The sequence below is a fragment of the Emys orbicularis genome, chromosome 16 (assembly GCF_028017835.1).
Source record: "Emys orbicularis isolate rEmyOrb1 chromosome 16, rEmyOrb1.hap1, whole genome shotgun sequence".
Lineage (NCBI taxonomy): Eukaryota > Metazoa > Chordata > Testudines > Emydidae > Emys > Emys orbicularis.
In genome coordinates this window covers 9,727,553-9,750,883 of record NC_088698.1, presented here as the reverse complement: position 1 = coordinate 9,750,883, position 23,331 = coordinate 9,727,553, and the positions used below count along the sequence as shown (strand labels likewise).

General features: G+C 40.6%; 1 protein-coding gene across 1 annotated transcript in view; it reads right to left on the bottom strand.

The window, feature by feature from the left end:
- The window catches only part of SUDS3 (SDS3 homolog, SIN3A corepressor complex component), a 30,186-nt gene extending 7,304 nt beyond the window's left edge, over positions 1-22,882 (bottom strand). Inside the window, exons 1-10 of the mRNA XM_065417705.1 lie at positions 22,717-22,882; positions 20,389-20,458; positions 19,097-19,152; positions 18,288-18,359; positions 15,147-15,166; positions 14,288-14,444; positions 8,131-8,226; positions 5,416-5,477; positions 4,415-4,436; positions 3,533-3,638 (exon numbers count right to left, since the gene is read on the bottom strand). Coding sequence (XP_065273777.1) covers positions 3,533-3,638; positions 4,415-4,436; positions 5,416-5,477; positions 8,131-8,226; positions 14,288-14,444; positions 15,147-15,166; positions 18,288-18,359; positions 19,097-19,152; positions 20,389-20,458; positions 22,717-22,882 — 827 coding nt within the window. The remainder of the gene's footprint in view (positions 1-3,532; positions 3,639-4,414; positions 4,437-5,415; positions 5,478-8,130; positions 8,227-14,287; positions 14,445-15,146; positions 15,167-18,287; positions 18,360-19,096; positions 19,153-20,388; positions 20,459-22,716) is intronic.
- Positions 22,883-23,331: the final 449 nt, after the last annotated feature.

Genomic DNA, 23,331 nt, shown 5'->3' with positions numbered 1-23,331 from the left:
AAAGTATGCTTGGTCTCTATTATCCCATAAGCAGGAATCACCTACAAATAATCCATTTCAGTATAATTAAGTGAACAATTTAGCCAGGAGTACAGAGATGCTCTACAGTTACTGAAGCATAGTTCTATTCCCACCTCTGCCCCTATTATGACATGCCTGACATTTAGATCAGGTGTCTGAGCTGCAGAATCATTGCAGTTATTTCCCCAGCAACTGTTCAGTATGCAACTTCCTGCCCGCTGACTGGCTGACAGCCATTAGAGTATGATAATTTGCATAATCTCTACTGTTATTTCCACAATAGCCATACCATAAAATATGAAAATCTCCAACAATTAGTTCTATAATCTGTTCTGATTGGCTCCCATACTCAGCATTTTCAGGTTGTTTGCCAGCAATGAAGATTATAGTCTCAGCTTTATGCCCTTCAGATGAGAAAAAATGCACGCCAAAGCGTATTTAACAGCTAAAAACAGAAGATGTTGGGTTAACAAAACAAAGACAGGGAAATTAATTGTTTTTAAAATGTTAAACAGCTCAGACCTCGATCTCTGTTTTCAGGGCAGGACTTCATCTGGTTCTCTGGTAACTTAATAGTAACCATGAGACTTGGTCAATGAACTGCATTTATTCAGCACAGTTATCTTGTAACCTGGAAGCATTCTCAAGTTATTACAACCCAGACCCCACTGCCTGCTTGAAAACACAGTGCTAGGGTATGAATAACTCTCACTATCAGGTTGTAGTAACCAGAAGTTACAATCTGACAGCTCTTCATTGTCTAGATGAAGGGAGTTGGGGTCTTAGTATAATTAATGTACACACTTCCATATCGCAAAAAACACCATTGCAATTGGCACCCTTATTGCCAAGATAACAGTGGGACTGGAGAATGACCTATCTTTTCATCAATAAAGGGTGTCACTCACTGGCACAGACCCATAACGATGGGTACTATAGAAAACCTTAAGCTAGGCAGACAGCAGAACTAATGGAGAGTAGCAGAGTGGCAAGGGGAACCAGGCACTACCGCTGCCTGTTTGTTGATGAAGAGGACTTTGTCGCTCAAAGTGGTCAGACAGCCATTGAAAACAAGGGATAAAAATAGAAGGGGAAAGGTGGACTAGGACAGAATTTACCTAGGAATTTTTTAAGCTGGCTTCTAGGAGAGAGAGAAAATAGCTCTAATGGGTGATCTCTTACTTTCTATTAGTTAAATAAACTGCCATAAAAGCTAGCACACATTGAGGCTGGCTGAAACTTCATCTTCTGCTAGGTAATATTTAACTCAAACTCTGAAGCGTCTCAACTTGTTCTTGTGAGGAAGTTTTTCCAATAAGACAAAGGGACTCCTGTATGATGGACAAATGGAATACAAACCAAAGCCTCAGATGCACACTAGACTTCAGACTGGTGGCCAATAATGGAAGCCTCTCCCATTCCCGGCTATGAAATTCTCAATTATACTGTGCACAATCTAAAGTTAAAATTACAGAAGAAAAAAAAGTGGTTTTGCTGCAGGCAAGTGTTTTAGGCATTGGGGCAAAATGGCTGAGGAAAAAAAATAGACTAATTCCATATCCAGCTGGGATTCCTATCATTAAGTCTCCATTTTGTGAAAGAAGTTTGCCAAATGTAGCTACAAAAACCTCAGGTAGTCCATTGCTAGCCTTAAACATTAACTATTTTGAGAGAATTGTCCTTTATATCTCCTGTCAGAAGGAATAAAAAGTAGTCACTCCTGAGCTGTCAGAGTTAATTATTTTTAGTGCATGCTAGCAGCTTCAGGTTTAACATGCATTTCAAAAAAAGTTACCCTCCCACTACCATGAGCTACTTTGTTATTTTAAAATATCAGCTACTTTGCAGAGGCATTATTACTATCAATCAAAATGTGAGCAGAATTATTCTAGCAAAAATGTAAAACAAAGCAGTACAAGACCCAAGAAAAGGAAATGACTACAATCCTTGACAATGAAACCCTATGACAATGGAATGTGGTGAGAAAAATATTTATGCTACAATGCCATATGTCCTAACCACATATGATTTAGAGAGTCCTTTCATGCTTTTATGAAGCTCATCTGGGGTCCAACTGTGTATTCCTTAGTTTGAATTTCATGGGAATTTTGCTTTTTGAATTTGATGGGAGGTGCAAGAGCACCCTGTTGTTTCTAAGAGGGAGGACATAAGCCTTTTACAGATGTGTCTGTGTGCTTGAAATTCTAGGGAGTGGAGTTTAATCACTATAGTTTATCCTGGTTTCAGAAAGAGCAGGGAAGGATAGTAGTTTTAAACAAAACAAGCAAAAAACGTAATACACTTGTGAAAAGACTCAGTCTGTTGAATCCTAGTTTAAGCCACATACAAGTTCAAGCTCCTTTCTATTGCTAAACCGCCATTATACACACACCAAACCTTTAGTGAAATTTGACTACCAGAGGGTTGGTAACAGGAAAATTGCTTTAACAAACTCAGCAAAATTGCTGCTGTGCTAGGTTACGAACTTTTAGTTATAGCCTTCTGCTTAATAGCTAAAAAAAGAACAGGTCAAATCTGATGAGAAAATGACCTACCTTCTAGGTGCTCATGTTGAGTAGAACTCATCTCACATGCCACCCATTCAGTGAGAAGGTTACAGCAACTTCCCTTGGTTTTCTGAGCTATCATTACACCAAACTAATCTACAACACACGGCTCAACAGTCAAAGTAATACATATATTATAAGTCATGTAAATTGCTTGCTATTTTTAAAGGACTAGATTGCGTCCTTGATTGCTCACTCTTGCATATTTCATAGGATTAAGCTTAAAAAGGAAAGACCCAGTGAAATAAGTTCTCTGTACAAAATGAACATCTTCCCTGATGCATCGTGAGGCTTCAGTGGCTATATGCCCATAAAAATTACAGAGATAAATCTGATCATCATTTCTGAAGTTGGTTCTTGTGTGGGGGTTTGATCTTTAAAGGTTATTTGGTTTTAGTTATTAGAAACATTTTTCATTCTACTCTGCTGGTTCATAATATTTTACTACATTCTGCCACCTTGTGGCATAACATTCTAATGAACCATAAAGCTGAATTAAGAACTTCCAATATCGTAAAGAGCTGCTGCATCAGCGCCAGCACATTTGGGTAATAGCTTAATGGATTTGTAATTGTATGCACATAATCCTGCATTTAATGGTGACTACCTTTTCTAATGTTACTTTTAATAAAAATGCTTCCTCAGTGTTCTAGCACAAAATAGGGCCCCAATGACAGCAGCTTACATAGCCATAAATACCCTTCCACTAAAGTCAGAGAGGGAAGCAAACTATTTCTCAGAGTTCTGTCAACATTCCTGCAGTAAAGAGCTATAACCACTTTTAATTCACTCAGAGCACCACAAGTAGTAAGCGGCTAGCTCCTGCTCAGAAACACATTTTGCCTCTAAAATGCTTTTTCCAAAGGAAGTTCTCTTTGCATTCTTTTGTCTCTACAGAGCTCAGACTAACAGCAGCAGCAGCCACATATTCCATCTAAACCTACCATCTTTTATCATAGTAGAGTTTGCCGTCTTCAATCCGAGCCTCAAACCGCTGTGCTGGAGACTCTGCAGGTGTGGCTGGTAGGTGTTCTGGAGACGAAGGAGACGCTGGAACAGAAATAAGTTGTAGATATAGACTAGCATGTGCACATCAGCATACATACATACATACAACAGGAAAACTGACTATAGGCATAAGTCTTTGCTTCAGAGGTGTTAATGCAATTTCACTGACTAAAAAGGTGTGGTATGAACAGAGGAACTCTAATTTACTTCCGCTTTGATACAAATGCCTTCTGTTTGGGCAAGTCATTTCACCTCTGTGCTTGTCTCTTTTCACCCAAAAGGGCTGTTGCCAGGCTCCTCTCAAAGAGCTTGAAAAGCAATAGTGTTACAAGTAGCAGACAGACAGACTGGCCCTTGAATTAGCTTCTAACTGACTGGTTATATCTCTAAACCCAAAAAAACCTGAACTAAAGCCAGCTACAAATACCAGAGAAATAGCCAGACCCCTCTGGTGAATTGTGTAGCATAAGTGGCCCCACCCACTCGAGAAAACTGGGTGAGCCATCTCAATACACTGTGTAGTGAAGATGAAAAACCTCTTACAAAAGCATTTTGGTTGATTCTTGAATCCTACATTTAAACAGACACCGGCACCATCATATTTCACTATTCATACTGTTCGTTTTATTTAAAAAAAAAAAAAAAAAAGTAAGATGGCAGTTTTGAAGCAGTAGAACTGCCAGTAATTCTCACTGGATGACTAACCACAGAGACTAAAAGAAGTTCCAATTTAAAGACTGCTACAAGGCTCCAACAAGATTCATGTATGCCTGAGAGAACATGATTTGTACCCAATGTTAATATCATCATGCACTTACCTGGTCTCTTGGGTGATTTAAGCTACCAGAAAAGAGAGGAATAAAGCAATTTTAGACATTTGAAATGCAACTTGTGATATCATAAAAAAGCATTAGTCTGAAAAAGGAATTGTGACAAATGAAAAGCAAGATTCAAAAATTGGAATGTAAAATTGTAAGTAAAGTTATTAGTTATAAACTAGAATCCAGAACATTAAACAAGGCTTGACACGGAACATCAGTATCATGAGACAAAATCTGGAAAATGAAAGTTCTCCTCTAACTTCGAGTAATTCACCAAAATAAACAAACCAAAACCAAACTCCATCTCACACCCTCCCCTCATCTTCAGAGTGTTCTGATCAGGCTTGGAGTAACCCGTTCTAAAATAGGCCTCATTGCTGAGAGAACTGAAAACTCACTCCATCATCTTGCATAGCTTTAACAAGCCCATATGGGGACCCTGATGGAGATCTGGCAAAACAGATAACAGGTCTGGAAGAGACAAACCTTTTATATACAGAGGTACACCTTCCCACCTCACCCAGCCAGCATCCGATGACATGAAACAAAGCTGAGATGCATTACAGAGAAAGAAGGAAACACATGACCTCTGTTTTAAGATCTGACAGGAGTTTGTATCAGTGTCTGTAAATTCAAATGGAGGAAAAACGCTTCTGATTCCTCCTACTTTATTAGAATCAGATATACTGTGTTTTGTGCAAATAGTACATCAAATATATACCATTTCATTAAAATTAATTTTAACCTGTTGGAATGGGTTGTGTGTGTGGGGGGGGGGGGGGGGGGGAGGGGGGGGGGGGAAGGAACCACCATCTTGATAAGCCTGGGTATGTTAGGCAGTGGAGTACAGACTAGAAAGCCTACTTTGGATGGGATATCTACGTAAGTGACAATTTCCCAGCATTATGAAAAGGAGCAACTGATTAGCCAGATATGGAGATAATTCTCAGCATTGAAAAGAAGGAGGTTAAGTTTCTCTAGATCAAGCTATTACCTACCTTATTCAGTGTCCTCAGATCCTCCATTATCTGTTCATCTGTCAGCAGATAATTTAACTGGGGTATTCAGAATTAAGGTACGTGTAACCAAGACACTTTTGACAAGCAAAGGTAGAAACCAAACACCCCAATGGTCTCCCTCTCACTTGACCAGGACATAAACTCAGAACTTTACAAGAAAGTCACCTAAAGCTACAATATTCAAAGAGTCCTACCAAAGAAAAATCTATTTATTACACAGCCATCTTCAGGGCTTCATGTAGACTGTAACCAACTGACAGTTCTGGAGCAAAAATTGTTCTAGAACATTAGAGACACAGGGTGGGTGAATTGGACCAACTTCGGTTGGTGAGAGAGACCAGCTTTTGAGCTTACACAGAGCTCTTCATGTCTGGGAACTTTCTCTGGGTGCAAGTTTCCCAGACTTGAAGAGCCCTGTGTAAGCTCGAAAATTTGCCTCTCTCACACCAACAGAGGTTTGTCCAGTAAAAAAAATATTACTTACCCACTTTCTCTCTCTAGTATCCTGGACTGACAGGGCTACAACACTGCATACATTCTAGGATATATCATTTTAACCAAATTCATCAATAAAAAAATGCTTAAAAAAAAAACTTGACATTTACGCTGTGAAGGCATAACTGGTAACATTTTCACAATCTTTTCTAACCTGCACTGTATGAGAAGAATACCAGCTAATACTTGATCTGCAAGAAGATCCCATTGTCACCTCACATTTTGTGAAGAGCTGAGTTCAGTGTTCTGTCCGTCCGCAGAATGAGGGGACAATGGCAACACACTGCAGCCCACACACTGGGTGTGAGCAGAGGCCTGGAAAATCTGAATCTCCAATGCATCTTGGGTCAAAACAAAGTAAAACTGACGGGAAGATAAAAAGGAGTACCATCAACCTGAAATCTAGTCAATTATTAAATACAATTAGAAGCATTTTAGAGCATTACATGCACTCCAAGTTTCCAGTGCCAGTTTTTCTGGGTTTACAATCACATTTTCCTCTTTTTCTTTTCTAATGTATTGTGTGTGTGTGTGTGGGGGGGGGGGGGGGGGGGGTGTTAAAATAAACCACCACAAAACAGGGGAAACTGATATGAGAAATAAAACTGATCCTACAAAAAAAATGCCTAAACACAGTCTGTGTAACCAAAAAAAAGTGAAGAAACAGGAAAAATTTCCCTGTTTTTTCCAGCTAGGATCTTGCGTGTTACTTCTAACACTTACAAGTAAGAACACTCAGACAGAAGTGTCAATTTTTAAACTGAATTGTCCCTTCAAAAAGGAGGAAGAAGAAAAAAAAAAAAGCTGTTTTTTACAACAGCTTAAGAACAGGGGGCTTCACTTCCAGGATGTGGATTTTGATAGGATGCTTGCTGCACTCCTGCTTTAGTGCAGCAGCATCCAGGACCCAGTCAAAAAACAGACTTTGACCTTTCTGCATACAACTAGCATGAACCCTTCCCCAGTGAGGAAGGCAGGCAGTGCTTAACTTAAGCAAGACGTGGAACCCAAGCTGGCAGCCAGTTTTATAGAGGAGAGAGTGATTTCCACAGCAGCAGGGATAAATATTAAGTCTGTGGCAGATTTCCCTGAATGATGGCAAACAAGGAATGCGATTTTTTTTTTTTTTAAAAAGGAAATATCTAGCAGGAGCAGTTCAAACAAGGCAGGAGACCCCTGCAGTTATATTCAATTAGAACTACAAGTTCAGGGTATAGCACAAGCATGCAGAAATCATGAGTCACTCCCAAAAGTCATAATATCAGTTTAAATAATAAGCTTGGGGTTCTTTTTATTTGCCTTCTGGAAAATAGATGTGCCTGGCTTACTTTCCAGTTAAATATAAAAGTACAAAAAAGTAGTCATGGCTGCAGGGGAACCACGCAAACACTTACATCGGCTATGGTACCAGCCCATTAAATCTGACCTCTGAAGGGAATAAAGATTATGTATTTTCCCCTTTTATGCTGTATGAAGGCATGAAAGATTTTTCTCCAATTTTCGTTATAATAGCAAGTCTTCCATTCCTTATTTTTGCTACACATCTCCTTAGATGACCAGAGATGTGGAATGGCAGTTCTTGGATGTCAAATGAAGGGGAACAACAGTTGAATTTCCTCTCAACTATTTTGTCAGTTATTTGAGTTAAAGCCCCTTTCTCCCATCTTAAACCACATCCTGTCTATGGGATTAATTACTTTAAGGCTATGAGCTGGGGGTGTGATTCCCAGCTCCCGTACATAAGAGCTAGGGCGCTAAAGATAGTAGCGTAGCCACAGTAGGACAGGGAGCAAGTATGTCCGTGTGAGATGGGAATCTCACCCCAAATGTAGACCTACTCTAATGGCATGTGATGGATTTTTTGAAAACAAATCCACTTCAGAAATTCACAACCCAATCTTTATTGACAAAACCCAAAGGAGTCAAGCCACCATGCTCAAAAACTGGGCTTAAGAACTGGTTTTTGTTATAGTCTTCTGTTAAGTGAACTCAAAATACTGAGTTTACTTACTCCTACACTGGTTAGACATGACCGATTACGTTGCCGAAGGTCTTAGACTGACAGATTAAATCAGGTTCTTAAACCTTATTTATAATTTTCTTTCCTGTGTGCTGCAATATTGATGTACTGTGTCATACCCTATGTGCAATAATCTAGACTCATAAAATAGCACTTGACTGATTGTATAAAAAGGATATCAGGGGCAGGTTTTCTCCTTTTATCCGGGATCGGAACAGGGTCATTTGGCCTCCTTCTCAATTTCCTCGTCATGATCGGTTTCACTTCCATGGAATCTGCAGAATAATGAAGTTGGACAGCTGATAAGACCACGGAAGATTTTGAAGAATGACAGGGAGATGAGAAAGGCAGCAAGGTTTGATACAAGGCACAAGAAGCATCATCTTTCTTCCTTCACATAGAGAACTGGATCTTTCAACATTAGTTACCAGCACTGGCAAACGCTGAAACTGGTGACAGTGAATTTTAAAAAAACAAAAACACACAAAATTCTTGATTACTGAGCTAAATACAGCATTATCGATGTCATGGTACAGCTATGCCACCTCCACGTGATACAACCATATTTTCAGGGTTTTACAGCTAATTACAGAAATATGCTACTTTAAAGTCTTAGCACATATATACATTTTGGAGATATTAATATCAAGCATCTGTTTGTCCAGATTTAATTGGAATTTTTAAAGGGTTTGGTTTACAAATATTTTTGCACTAATAACAAAGCCTGGTAGATGTGTTTAAAAAAAAAAGTTCGCAAGCCATCAGCCTCAAATACAGACAAGTCACTTTGCCAATAACAATTTTTACCACTAAGGTATATTGGAGGTGTAAAGAGAAGTAGTACATGAGAGGCTGCTATAATGTAGCTTTTTAGTGCCTCAACTCTACTGACTGAGCCAAATTTCTACTGAATTCATCTTAAATTCACAGAACGCATTTAATCCCAGAGGATCATAGACTATACACAAAGTTCGCTTCATCTACCGCAACCACCTCTTGAGTGAGTCATAGCAGCAGTTTAACAGAAAACAGCAATGGAACAGAACCATTTTAGCACAAAAAACGGGGGGGGGGGGGGGAAATCGAACTGAAACCGCAAGGAGAATTTTAGGTAGCTGAGTAACTACTTGAGCTGAGATTTGGCTAAGAGTCCATGACTATTCTTAGTTGATCTGTTGAATCCAGACGACCCCACAAAGAAGCCATTTTATAAAGCTGCCCCAAGTCAGAACAAAGGAGAATGTAGTAGAGAAATAAACTTCCCTCCTGAGAAACGCTATATTGCTGATGACAGACCCTACACCTGCCTCCTGCTGAAGGATTTTAAGAGCGGTTTGTTTGGCCAATTAATGGCGGATGTTGACGGTTTCTAAATGGTAACTCAGCCAGTTCTCTTTGGCTGGAAAATGGTACTCTCAATTCCAAATTAGTAACAAAGGTTGCAGTCAGCAAAGCAGCAAGAACAGAAAAGCCCTCAGCATACCAAGGTGGAAGTGAGGCTCCTTTTCATTCCCAACCCGCCCAAAAAAATTTACACAAGTATTTTGTACTGAGTGAGCTCTCTCATCATCCACAAAATACACCGTGCAGCACACACAAAAAGCAGACTACTCCACATTCAGTGCTCTCTGGTGTACCTAAACAGTCTCTAAAAAGGGAATCAAATTACACAGCCCATAAGCATATAAAGCTGAAATTAACATGCTAAACTTCAGCCCAAAGACAGACATATTCAAACAGGAGAAGAGTACGTACTATTACCTCTGAAATAGCAGCTCAATAAAAACTAAGCGAAAGTGACAGCCCACTAGCTTTTATTCTTAAACCAACTACTACTCAAAGTAATGAGTATGTCAGCATATTATCTGATAGCAAAATACACAAAATAAAATGGAAAGGGTTTGGAAAAATCAAGTTATAACATGAACAAATCTCTCAAATGCTAAACTAAAGAATTAGACGTGTTGGATAAGTACTACGCAGTTTTCAACATAGAGGCTAAGGTTTTCAAAACCAACTAGAGGATTTAACCACTGTTTCTATTAACATTCATGAGAACTGTGGCGCAAAATCCCCTAGTGATCTCTGAAAAGGTCAGCCAAGGTGCTTAACAGTAGTACTTAAGATTTCAAATAATGAGCAACAAACTCTGGGATGGGACAGGAGCATGGTACGGTACCAAACCGCTCACTCGAAGTTTTCACCACATGCAAATGTCGACAAGTCATATGTAGGCAGATGAATTGGACAGATGTTCATGCAGATCCAGTTACCATTGCTGTTACAAAGACACTCCTATTGGAGCCCTGTGCTCAACCACATCACAGAAAAAGAACAAGGAATTTTTTTTTCTTTGTCTACTTAGGCTTGTGAACCTAAAAGTGAAAAGTGTGTGCTACTATGGAGAAATGTATCGAGACATGTAAACCCATGTTCTAAAGGACATGCAGTCCATGCTGCCTGCCTTCATATGTCCTTTGGACATATGGTTTTGCACTGCATAACTTGGGTGTCGAATACAATCATCAAGAGAGCACATAGACGGGAAGACAATGTGAAAAATGTAAAAGTTGGCTACAGCTATATTCAGCTTAGAGCTTGGCTGTCCATCTCTGAAAACCAGGCTACCTCAACATGCTAACTCAAAGCAGTTATGCATGTTCAAAACAGGGATCAAACCTCCCATCATCTCCAATCAGTGAGGGTTACCACACTGCACATGAAGGAAACTAATATTGTGATAAAAGCTAAAAATACAAAGTGACATTCACTGACGAGTTGATGGCAAAAGGAAATCATGACAAAGCTGAATTTAGTGAGTATTAACACTAAAAGCTAAAAAGGACACCGATTATATGAATCTAAAAGCATGAGAAAGTTACTACATTGTGTGGGATCCATTCAGTTCTTTAATTATGACCAACTTATCCAAGGCCTTCAGGAAAAGGTTGGAAGCAGTTATTGAAGCGGATATGTAGCCAGATCAAGCAAAGTCCTTTTAAAAAAAACACTGGTTCAGCTCAATAGTTCACTGATTTTGGATCTGTACTACTTAAATGGAGACAAGGCAAGGATGTCCCCTCAAGTTTTAATGTTCAAGTTGGGTGGTTAAGATGCTATTACTTTGTAATTGCATGTATCAAATGGAATCGGTTGTATTGTTTTTCCCAGTTGAAGGCCTATATAATTTTACTAGTACATTTCTCCAGGCCCACCTGAACTGTGCATCATTAATTTGCTCCCTTAGATTTATTTTGCCTTCAGATTCTGTATGGTCTACATTTTGGGTGTTGTATTGCTCTAGTTGTGTATTTTGCAAGTGAATTCTGAACTTGTATATTTGTATATCTGAACCTAAGCAGCATCTTGAATTAATATCCAATGCGGTCATGTTTCTCAGCTTGAGATGTGGTTTCTCTCAAATTAAAATAAGATATATGCACTGTAGGGGATATCCAAGACGAAAGAGTATCCCTTGATAAAGTTAGCTCATTCCCACATACCAGATTTATCTCTGCAGATTTAAAAGTACAGAAGTAGTCTTCCTGAATTTATATTTGGCTATGGGAGTTTTCTTCTATACAATACAATGTGGCTGGACATTATAGCAGGAAAACAATTAATGAAATCTTCCAGTTAATGGTAACACTCATGTGCATGGGTCCTTTTACCAGATGAGCTAGAAAAGGAGCTTCCCTCTAGCTAAGTCAATATCCTTTCTAACCGAGTCACTCCCTATATGGTACAGCTAGACCATTCACCAAGCTAACTCAACTAGGAGAGGAAGGGAACCCTTAGCACACAAAGCAGACACTGCATGGAAATTAATGAATTTCTACACAGTAGAAGCAGCAAAAGTGTAATCCTTCAGTAAACAATTTTAAAATGCATTATGGTCTAAAGGCTTCTCTTACTTTGGATCTTTATCCAGATTTTTGGTTAATATGTCAGATACCATGAGACACAAAGTGCTCTTATGGCCAGTGTTAGATTGAGCAGGTTACACATATCCATAGAGACTTCATTTCTTAGTCCTAAACAACAATAAAATTTTAAGTCTGCAAACTTGTGCAGAAACTATGAAGGGAAGTCTGTAAATGACACCTTTTAACACAATATTGTCTTAGACGCTCCATAAGGTGAGGGAGTTGTTCTTTATTAGAATAGCAAGATCAGACCATTGGTACAATATCATAGCACCATCTGTGAACTAGGCTAATTATCCTTCTACCTACTTTCATTTGTGTCAGTTATTGCCTTGGCAATGCTTTCTGCATCAAGGATACCAATTGGTTTCAGGAAAAAAAAAAAAACAAATCTGTCCACTTAATGCCCATTTTCCCGAGTCTGAACACAAATGAAATTTTCCCCTTATCTATTTTACTGACTTCATATGGCCTTTTTCAACCTTTATTGTTTGCCTCTTTAGCATCTGTTACTAAAGAACTCAGAACCCAGTTTAAAACCTGGCATGACTGATTAGAGCAACAATGTGGCACATCTCAACAGTTTAACTGTCAGACTTCAGGTACTGAAGTAGTCCCTTCCCCGCAGATGGAATGGGAGGTCGTGGGATGACATTTCCCAGTGGCCTAATGAAAAAAAACATGAACATCTGGTGTGTGTTCGCTAGAAGAGTTCAGTAACAAAGATGGTTATAAAGCATTAGCGCCAATTGTCACCATACTACAGGCAAATGATGAGAGAATCTACAGGGATACACATGTCTTTACTAGGTTTACAGATAAGTAGCCATTATTCCAGATCAAACACATTTTAAACATGCAAAAAAGCCACTTAAGACCTATAGCTTAAAGCTGTGCTGCTGTTAAAGTTGAAAAGCCAACCATGGGGACTCACTCTTCAGACAAAGTGTGAATTAATGTCCACCATTCCATGGTTCCAAAGGAATCCTACAAAAATCAACCAGGCAGTTTCCCCCTTTCTATATGTTAAAGCCCTAGGGTGTTAATTTTTTTGCATCTATAAACACTAAGTTAAAAGGAGTAACCTTCCCTCTCTTATACCTGGGTCCCATTTATTTCTGGTTAAACTTGATCATTTAAAGTACCTATTAAAGTTTCTTCTCTAGGTACTGAACCTTTCAACAACTTGCCTTTTTTCCCTGTACAAGCCGGCTGGCTGCTGATACTACTGCTGAAGTTTTGTTACTGGCTGAGTCACACGGGTCCTGCTTGAGGCAGTTGAGTGCTATGGTAATATAAATATTCTAATAAGGAAATTGCAGTCTGCTCATATACACCCCATAAGCAGAAAGTCTGTCAAATCAAATAATTTGCAACAAAATTTCTCATCTGCCCTTTACACTAATAAAAGGGAGGAGCCTCAGGAGGGGATAAATGGATGCTGTGGCACATTCTGGGGGGAAAAAATTTCTACCAAACTGGAGTTTAAGTTTACAGGTGAAAAAATTGTTACTCTTTTTGAGCATTACACCACACTACTGATTGCATGTGTGTAAACAGTCACCCCTTTCCTCCATACGTCTCAAACTCAGTCCCAGTCTCTGGCTTCAGTTCCAATATAGAAATAAAACTGAAGATTTACATGCTCCTTTTAGAGAGGGTGATCACTTGAATTCCATAGTCAAGAAAGAATTCTGACAACGCAGCTACATAAGTGCTGCACTGCCCCAAAACCACCCCCCACCCCCCCCCGCATTTACCCTAGATACAGGGATTGACACAGAACCATAGGGGCTCTGGTCACTCTTATCTTAATAGTTTTGGTCATTCTAGTAGACCAAATGCTACAAAGAACTGTAATTCTCTCCTAAATATCCAGATTTTTTTTATTTTCAGTTAAATGTACCTAAAACAACTGAAAGTTCCCTTCAGATCAAGTTACAAGGTAACCAAACCGGGGAATGGTAGTGTAGCAATAGTGGTGTAACCCCACACATCAAATTTTGCAACTTGTTCTGCTAATCAAGAACAAAGTCAATGCAATTCTAGAGAAATCCTGAAACATTCAAATAATTCTACAAAATTCTATAAAAGCCCTCAAATTTAACTATATTGATCCATTAGTTTGAGCATTCTGAAAAGTGCTTAGCAGTGGTTCTCAAACCTGTGTACTGGTGACCCCTTTCACATAGCAAGCCACTGAGTGTGACCCCCTTATAAATATATAAAAAAGAAGTGTTTTTAGTTTAACACCATTATAAATGCTGGAGGCAAAGCGGCATTTGGGGCGGATATTGACAGCTCGCAACCCCCCCATGTAATAACCTCATGACCCCCTGAGGAGTCCTGACCCCCAGTGCTTAGGTCTCATTTTTAGAGAGAGAAGAGACAGATGCTGATCTTGTTTTACCTCCTGTTAGCTCCATGGTTAGCTTTTCATTCTCAATCATCTTCTTCTTCTCTTCTAATTCAGCAATCAGATTTTCCTTCAACTCAATTTTCTTATCTTCAAACTCCTTCACTGCTGCCTTCTTCTCTTTGATATAATTTCTCTCCACCTGCTCTGTCTAATGCAAGCCAAAAAGAAAGTGGATTAAGGAAGAGAAGCCTAATGACCAGGATGTATACTACAGGTGGAAAGGAGAACTAATGCTAACAAGGACTGATTAGTTTTGGAATAGAGCAACCATAGTCAGCTTGCATTTTAAGAGGTATATCAACATTTATATGACCAGTTGAAAAATGCTTAAGAAAATGAACAATAAAGCAAATGACTACACTGGCAATAGTTGTGCTACTCATATTGAATCAATCTTCTTTGGTAATGCTTCATACCACTCAACTCAAATATGTCAAAGTATTTTAACAGAACAATCCTCAATATTATGCAGTCAGTATAATTATTCCATTTTGCAGGTAGGTTAAATGAAGGAACATCAGTTAAGTGATTTACCTAAATACATAACCAACCAACCAAAAAAAAAAAAAAACAACCCACCACACACAAATGGCTATTTTTAGTGACTGTTTAATTTTTTTAAACAATCTTCAGTAGTTACTTGAGTAGTAGTATTGATAGCAGTTTATACTATATCTCAGCTATGGTAATCAATTTTAAATAAAGGAAAGGTCTACATAGATTTCCTGGAAAAGAAAAAAAAAAAAAAAAAACGAGCTACCACGTGATATGATACTAGGCTTAAAAAAAAAAAAAAAAAAAAATAGACTGGTATTTTATTTCTAGAAGTTAAGAACACATGAACACTTACTTCCAGCTGGAGGAAAAGTTCTGAAAGAAAAAAATAAAAATACAGGTCTAGTCAGCATCACTTTATTATCCTTACAAGACACACAACAACTTGCCTAAGTAACTCTGTTTTGCAGCCAAAAAGTGGCGTAAAGAGTGTACATACCTATCCCACTTTGATGCACATTTTCTAGTTCTACATTGTTGATTCTAGCATACATGTGCCAAAATTTCTGTAAAAGTATATTGTAGGCTGACATTTTGTAGGTGTATTTTAACCACAGGTGGTAGAGCTGTGTCCTATTTCTGATCCATTTCTGTTGGGCCGAGCTGCCATGTTTAATGGCATTTAAAAGGCAGTTGGGCATTTTTCTAGCTTAAGATGCTGTTTAAAAAGTTGGCACTAGATTTAGCTTTCCAAATGAAATGAAAACTTGAAAGATGCAGCTGACACGGCCAGATGAATGCTCTGCAAAGAACCATGGTTTAAACAGATTTCACTAGGCCCAGCTGTCGTTGCTTCAGCAGCACTTCTCTGGCAGAAAAGCCCTTTCATCAATTTGAGTTAGCAGACATGAGGTGGCCCATGCCCCACAGCAGATTAGGAGCATATTAATGCACCACTGAAAGCAAGTTATATCCTGTCTCAGTTACATAATTCAGTTCATACGCTGAGGTCAGGGAAGAGTATTGCCCATGAGTGCAGCAATCCTGCTCCTAATGAAATCAATGGTAAAATTCCCACCAACTTCAAACTGAGCAGTATTACTGGAGGATGCACGTCCCAAAATGAGGATTTTACTCAAGGCTGTGATAACATATTCAAAGTAAACTAAGGCTCTTGATCAGTCCTTACTTCACTGTATCAAATATTGATAATTGTGATCTTCAACTCCTGACAAGCAGCAAGAGCTAGGAACAATAGGTAAATTCTGAACAGAACAGGTGCTTTAAACGAGTTTCAGAGAACAAAATAATAGCATTAGAGAATTATATTTGTGATCTATTTTAGGTAAGAATTTATATGCACCAGGAAGCCATATAAAGATGAAACGAATTGTTGTATGCCAAGGCCAGAAATGACAATGAGGCAATTAAGGCCAGTCTTTCAATTTCTTAAGGGCTTTGCCACTGGTGCAATGAAAGCTTAGATAAAGAACGAATGCTTCTTTTACAGATATAACCAAAAAATGCGAGTCCAAAGAATTGAGAATTTTTTACATATTAGACAGAGCCAAATAAAAATGCAGACAGGGCAAGAACAAAATTTCAATTGCCCCTCTTCCCAATATTGCTGTAGTTGGCAGCAGGAGTTTTATCAGAAGGGTGAAAGTTAACACCATCTGTCCCCCAATGGAAGAACTCTGCCACTGCAGCAAAGATCTCATTGATCTCTGCCAGCCCAGGGTACACACTACAAGAGTGTGTTTAGTCCGACATGAACAGATTACGAAAAACAAAAATACTGCTGGAGTCCAACTCTAAACTACATCAAATTTATCTTCAACGCTTGAAGACAAATTCCTGCAGTGAGCAAGAGGAAGAGATCAGTCCAATTCAAGTTTCACTGGCAAGTTCTTTGAGGTGACAAATAGAGTCCTAGAAACACTGGTTGTGCATCATTCATATGATGGTCAGTGTTCACATGAGATTTGTTACTGGATTTAAACAGGGATATCAGAACCCACAGTATAAACATACTGCAGTACAAAATGGCCTGGGTATCTGTACAGCATTACAAGTTTTATCCCTCACTGCAGAAGGGTGGAAGAACACTGCTACATTTTCATTCCTGACTCCCACATATTCCCTTCTGAGAAAGCATCTCTCATTTAGTGGAAGCTAAAAACCTACATAGGAATGAGTGAACAAGAGCTAATTTAATGTCTGAACTACTCACTCTAGAAGCACCGTATGGCAGCCTGTTTCCCTGACAACTTCCCATAACCACTATGGGAAATTTTGAATTATATTAACATACTTTGATACATTAAGTTTTACACAGAAAGATTACTGAGCGTCCTAGCAACAGCTTCACAATTAAAGTAGCACTGCTACTGGCCTCATGGTCAAACAGTAGATACCTGGAGACTAATTCGGTCCTTTGACCTTGGGCCAGTAAGCTGCGGTGTGATTAACAAGCAGCATGCCCAGCCCCCCAGCCATGTAGGACAATGCTGCCTTAGAGCAAAGTCTCTAACCAATTCCAAAGCACAAGCAGTGAGCTCTTCAGGAAGCTGTCTAGCCCCCACTGCATGCCCCTCTTGTTGGAAGGAATCACTACAACAGGAGGCTTGAAAGAAGGTGTATTGGAAGAACAATTAAAAGAAGTTAAATGCTATAATTTACATGAAGTCACATCAGACCATGGGTAGGCAACCTATGGCACGCGTGCCAAAGGCGGCACATGAGCTGATTTTCAGTGGCACTCACACTGCCCGGGTCCTGGCCACTGGTCTGGGGGGCTCTGCATTTTAATTTAGTTTTAAATGAAGCTTCTTAAACATTTTAAAAACAGTATTTACTTTACATACAACAATAGTTTCGTTATATATTAAAGACTTATAGAAAGAGACCTTCTAAAAAACGTTAAAATGTATTACAGGCATGTGAAACCTTAAATTAGAGTGAATCATAGAATATCAGGGTTGGAAGGGACCTCAGGAGGTCATCTAGTCCAACCCCCTGCTCAAAGCAGGACCAATCCCCAGACAGATTTTTACCCCAGTTCCCAAAGTGGCCCCCTCAAGGATTGAACTCACAACCCTGGGTTTAGCAGGCCAATGCTCAAACCACTGAGCTATCCCTGAATAAATGAAGACTCGGCACACCACTTCTAAGTGAGATCTTATTACTTGAACTGTAGGCATACAACAAGTGCCCAGTCAAAACTGCTGTTTACTGATCAACATATTATAGTTAGCCAATACACCTGCAGAAAAACATGATGGAGTCTGTTATGCCTTATGCATATTCAGCAAAGAAGTCATTTAGCATCACCAAAAAAGAGTGAAAGACTGGAGAATCTTTCACTCCTGCCAACCCTGTTCTCCTAGTATTGAATCCATGTCATGTTTCTCGGGTGTGATTCTAATCGGTGAGGCATCTACATAAATCAAAGGTTCTTGCATGCATTATTTTTTAAAACAAAAATCCAGCTCACCTGCATTCCGTATCCGTTCCTTGTATTGTTGATCCAGTTTTTTCATTCTTTTTTGATATTCTTGCAAAGTACCTAATTGAAATAAGTTGCAGATTGCCATAGGGTCATATTGTTTTCTAATATTCAACCTTAGATAGTCCATGCTTTCTAGGTAAATTTAGCATTTGGAGATAAAGTATACATTTATTGAAGAAAAAAGCCTAAAATAGAAGACTGCTACCCTGCTTCCCAAAAACCAGCCAGAATGTTTATGTAGCAGCACCATCCACTTTGTGTGCATGGCAGGAGACGGCTGAATTTGTTTTGTAACTAGAGTCATAAGTGTTTGAGAGGTATCATGCAGTCTCCCAAAGGCAGGAAGCTGCCAAAGGCACATCACATACAGAAAGGGAAATAAATAGGAAGTATGGACTATAACAGGGAAGAATGAAGATGTATGAGAAGACCCATGAGCTCTAACAGCAACTTTTCCTAGTGGTCGCTGTCTCAAGGGACATTTTTCTAGAGGGCTATGAGGTACATCTCATTTAAAAACCCTACCACAATTAGGTGAAACAAGCCCTCACATTTCCTATACCTCATTTAATTGCAAAACCATCTCACAAGTGAAAGTATTGAAGACAGTGACCTCCTCACTAAAATGTAAACATCATTTCAAGCCCTCTTCTACTGCACACAGAACAAAATAGTGTGTCCATCTTCTATGGACAACACTTTCAGGACATTACTACTGTCATTTCTCACTTCCACTTAGACACTTTTTAGAAACTGAAAATTGTCAGAAAAAAACTACTCATTTTAAACCCTACCTTCCTGCAATTGTTGTAACTGCCTCTTAAGAGATGCCAGTTTGTCCTGATACATCCTGCAAAGAGAGGGCAATATTACATAAACAGGTCAACCACACTGTTTATTTCACCACCTGCTTAGGTGAATAAATCCATTTCATTTTCTCACCAAGTAAAGAGGTGCTCCTGAAAAGCCTTTTACAAGAGGAAGTATTGTTCAGTTTAAAACCGGTATGGCCCATTTAATTCTAAAATAAACCAAAAAAGGTTATGCTGGGAACCTCAGAAATAACTGTTGCAAGATGTTTTGATCCACTGATATTAAGAACAGTACCACAGAATCATTTTGCCATCTTAACCTTTGGCAAGTCTCAATCTTTGTGCCTCAGTTCCCCATCTGTAAGAAGGGGCTACTTCCATGCCTTATGAGTCTTGGGTTTAGAGTAAGTCTTCCCCAATACCCATGCAACGGAAGTTAAGAGTAGAACTGTGGCAAAGCCACGAACAGAACTTTGATCTCCTGCATCGAAGATCTGTGGTTTTAACTTAAGTTCATCTTTCCTGCCAAGCATAAAACATCTTTGTCAATAAGTGAGAGACTACTGAATGCTACAAATGCATTTAAAGATCAAGAAAAGCTGTTTTACTAGGCTCTCAGAGTCCAGAAAGTCTGGCTTACTTGGCTAGCACTATTGGTATTGTACTATGCAAGAGCATGAAGTGGGTGTCCTCTTTGTTTAGAATGTACCAAGTGTGCCCTTGTGGACAATATATGGATCAAAGTTGAATGTCTCCAAGAAAGTCATATCCACCTCTTTTTATCCATAAGGAGAGTTGCCAGAGAGCAGGTTCTTGAACAGATTAAGTAGTTTGTATGTGTGGCAAGAGAATCCTAATGAGTCCAATATTGTTAGCTATCCCTGTTGGGCGAGGCACTATGCAATCAGAATGTCAGCCTCTATCTTAGAGTTAAAGAAATCTCAGGATGTCTACACTAGAAATGTTACAGTGGGCACAGCTGTGCCGTTGTAGTGCTGTAGCGTAGATACTTACTACAGCAACGGAAGGGGTTTTCCGTCATGGTAGTAAATCCACCTCTCCAAGAGGCAGTAGCTAGGTCAAGAGAAGAATTCTTCCACTGACATAGCAAAGTCTACACCAGGGCTTAGGACGGCTTAATTACATCATACAGGTCATGACATTTTTCACAGCCAAGTGACGTACTTAAGCCAACATAAAACTTTGTAATGTAGACCAGCCTCTTGGACACCAGAAAATGTTTTTGGTTGAGGAGGAAGGGGGACATTACTTACTGTTCTTTCATTTCTACATAGTCCTCTTCATCATGCTTTGCCAAGTCAGTTTCACTAGCATCCTCAGTATCTGAACAAGGGGAAGAGAGATTTGATAACACCAAACAAATCAAATCATTTTTTTAAAGAAATGAGTGATTGTGGCACATGTGCAGTTATTCCAAATTAATTTAGTGCAGCCAAAAAAAGGGTACATTTTGACATTTCCAATTGTGGATGGGATTTAAATCACCATACATGTTTCCTATACATATAAGCTGTTCAAGATGGGTGCTCAAACATTTAGAAGGAACCTTGGTAGTATATCAAAAAGAATCAGTTTTTGACATAGGATACCCCTGTGACTTCCTCACACCCACTCCACTTCATTTTTTGGATTAAATCAAATTAGCACTTTTAAATGCAAGGGCTTGACATCATTAATTTGAACCAGGCATAGTACCACTCCCATACCACTGTATCAATACACATGTATCTTGACCTACAGCACTACAAAGCAGAGTGATAATTATACTAACTTCCGCAGTGGTTTGCAACCGAGACAAGGGGCCCACTGAAGATATAATTAAAGTAATGTTATTTCACCTAGTCTTCTCAAACCTGTACTTCAGTATCTATATATAACAAAGACTATTACTACAGCTTTGTCCGACACTGATAAAACAGGTTAATGACACATTGCAAATTCTCTGCAGCTCTTCTAATTTGTCTTTAAAGACTGAATGGGCACAGTTAACTATCTTCTCACTCCTAGAGTTCATCCCATCAAATCAGGGATTAGACATATTGGAAAGGTAGAGATGGAAAGCTATTATGTGGACTGGGAACTTCAGTCTCTAATTCCATCTGCCCTTCTCAGATTTCTTCCTTAAAATACCAAACTCTTCAGGCTCCTTGTGTTACAATAAAACTCAATGTATCAAATAAGGTATCAGTCAAAGAGATATCTACAGCAGACCATGCTAGAGAGGGCCACATCTCCTAAGACAAACTGATGAAGCCTTGGTATTTTAATTCAAACACATCACAATAAGTTTAAACACAACCAGTGTGGCTAAAAATGATTTATGATGACTCTAAACATCAAAAGGGAAGGACTATTCAAAGGTGAGGAGTCCTTAAAAACACCCTCACCTTCCCCACCCCAGGATATCAAGCTGGAACTTCAGAAAAGCCTTGAACACACTAATGCTTTCACGATTTGCCAGAATGAGATGCTTAAAGCAACTAGACTTAAATTGAAATATGAAGGAACGAGAGCACAAAGCAGATGCTTCCCTTTCACAGCATCACCTCCTCCCGGTCACCCCCAAGAGTGTGTCTCAACATTGTGCATGGCTCATTCCTTCCTCCCTCTTCTTCCCCTTGCATCTGAAGAAGTGAGGTTCTTACCCACGAAAGCTTATGCTCCCAATACTTCTGTTAGTCTTTAAGGTGCCACAGGACCCTCTGTTGCTTTTTACAGATTCAGACTAACACGGCTACCCCTCTGATACCCTTCTTCCCCTTGTATCTCCCAAGAGTCCCTCCCCTAACCTTCTATGAGCCATTTATCTTATTATACTCCCTCATTTCACTGCTCTGTATCCCGCACCCATACCCTTCTTCCCAATCCCTGGAGCATCTCTCTTCTTCTGTTATTTTTATACCACTGAAACAAAGTCAAATGACACCCCTACTGCCATGTTCTTACTCTGTCCTTTCACTATCCCTCTCCCACCCAGCCATCTCTTCTTTCTGTGTCCCCATTAAGCCCCTCCTCTACCCCATTACCTTTTCTGATCATATTGGAGTCCCTCCTCCAATTCTCTTTTACATCCCTTCTCTATTTCTTTCCCCCCATCCCCTTATCCCAATAACCCTGCTAGCTTCCTCTTGTCCTGGATCATTTTCTCCATCCAACTCATCTCATCCTATGCCCCTGAATCTCCCACCTCCTCTCCAAACACTCACCACTGCCTCTATTATCCCAGTTCACATGGGCTCATTCCCTTCACCACCAAGCTGTTAAATCAATTCCTCACCCAAACATCCTCCTCTCCCACTATTGCAGTGACTCCTTGAATTTCCTCTGCCACATATTCCTACACCCCAGTATCACCCAGACACCCTCTCTCCCCCTTGGCTGCTTAGCCACCTGCCAAGCCATCAAACTAACTGGCCCCATCTCCTGGTGCGCCCCATCCCCTCTCCACAGCTTCACCCACACCAGCCCCGTTCTCCCTCCCCCCGTCCCTTCCCCACTTCACCCCGACCTCCCTTCCCCACTTCACCCCCCCCCCATCCCTTCCTCTGCCCGCTGTACGGAGGGCGGGGGGAGCCACTCACCCTCGTCGGAGTCCCGGGCCCGGCCGCTGCGCTCGCCGTCCTCCTCCTCGGCGCTCTCCAGCTCCTCCTCCTCGTAGTACTCGGGGCCCGGGGGCAGCGCGGCGGGGGGCAGCCCCACCGGGACAGGGGCCGGGGGCGCGGGAGACACCAGCCCGGCCGCGCTCATAGCGGCGGGACGGGACGCGGCCCGGCCGGAACTCGGACTCTCCTGCTCCCGCCGCCTCAGCCGGGACTCGGAGGCAGCTGGGCGAGGACCTCAGCGCGCCACTTCCGGGTCCCAGAGGCTGCCTACACGGGACCTCACGCAGGCGAATGCGCAGGACACCTAAATCCGGGGAGAAATGGGAGGAGTCAGGTGCTCGGGCCGGGAGGGAGGGGGCGGGGCCGAGCTCTGGGCCCCTCGCGAGCGGAGGAGGAGGCGGTGCCGCCGGGGAGCGGCAGGTTCGAAACCCGGCCGAGCTCCAGCGGCGGGGGGACCCCGGGCGGGCTGCGCGGGGCTCCCCGCTGGGTCCTGTTGGGCGCGGGGCAGGTCCCCGGCTGGGCCAGGTGTGGCTCCAGGGCCGGGTAGTGACTGGGCGAGCGGCACGCAGGGCTCAGTCTGAGGTCCGGATCTCA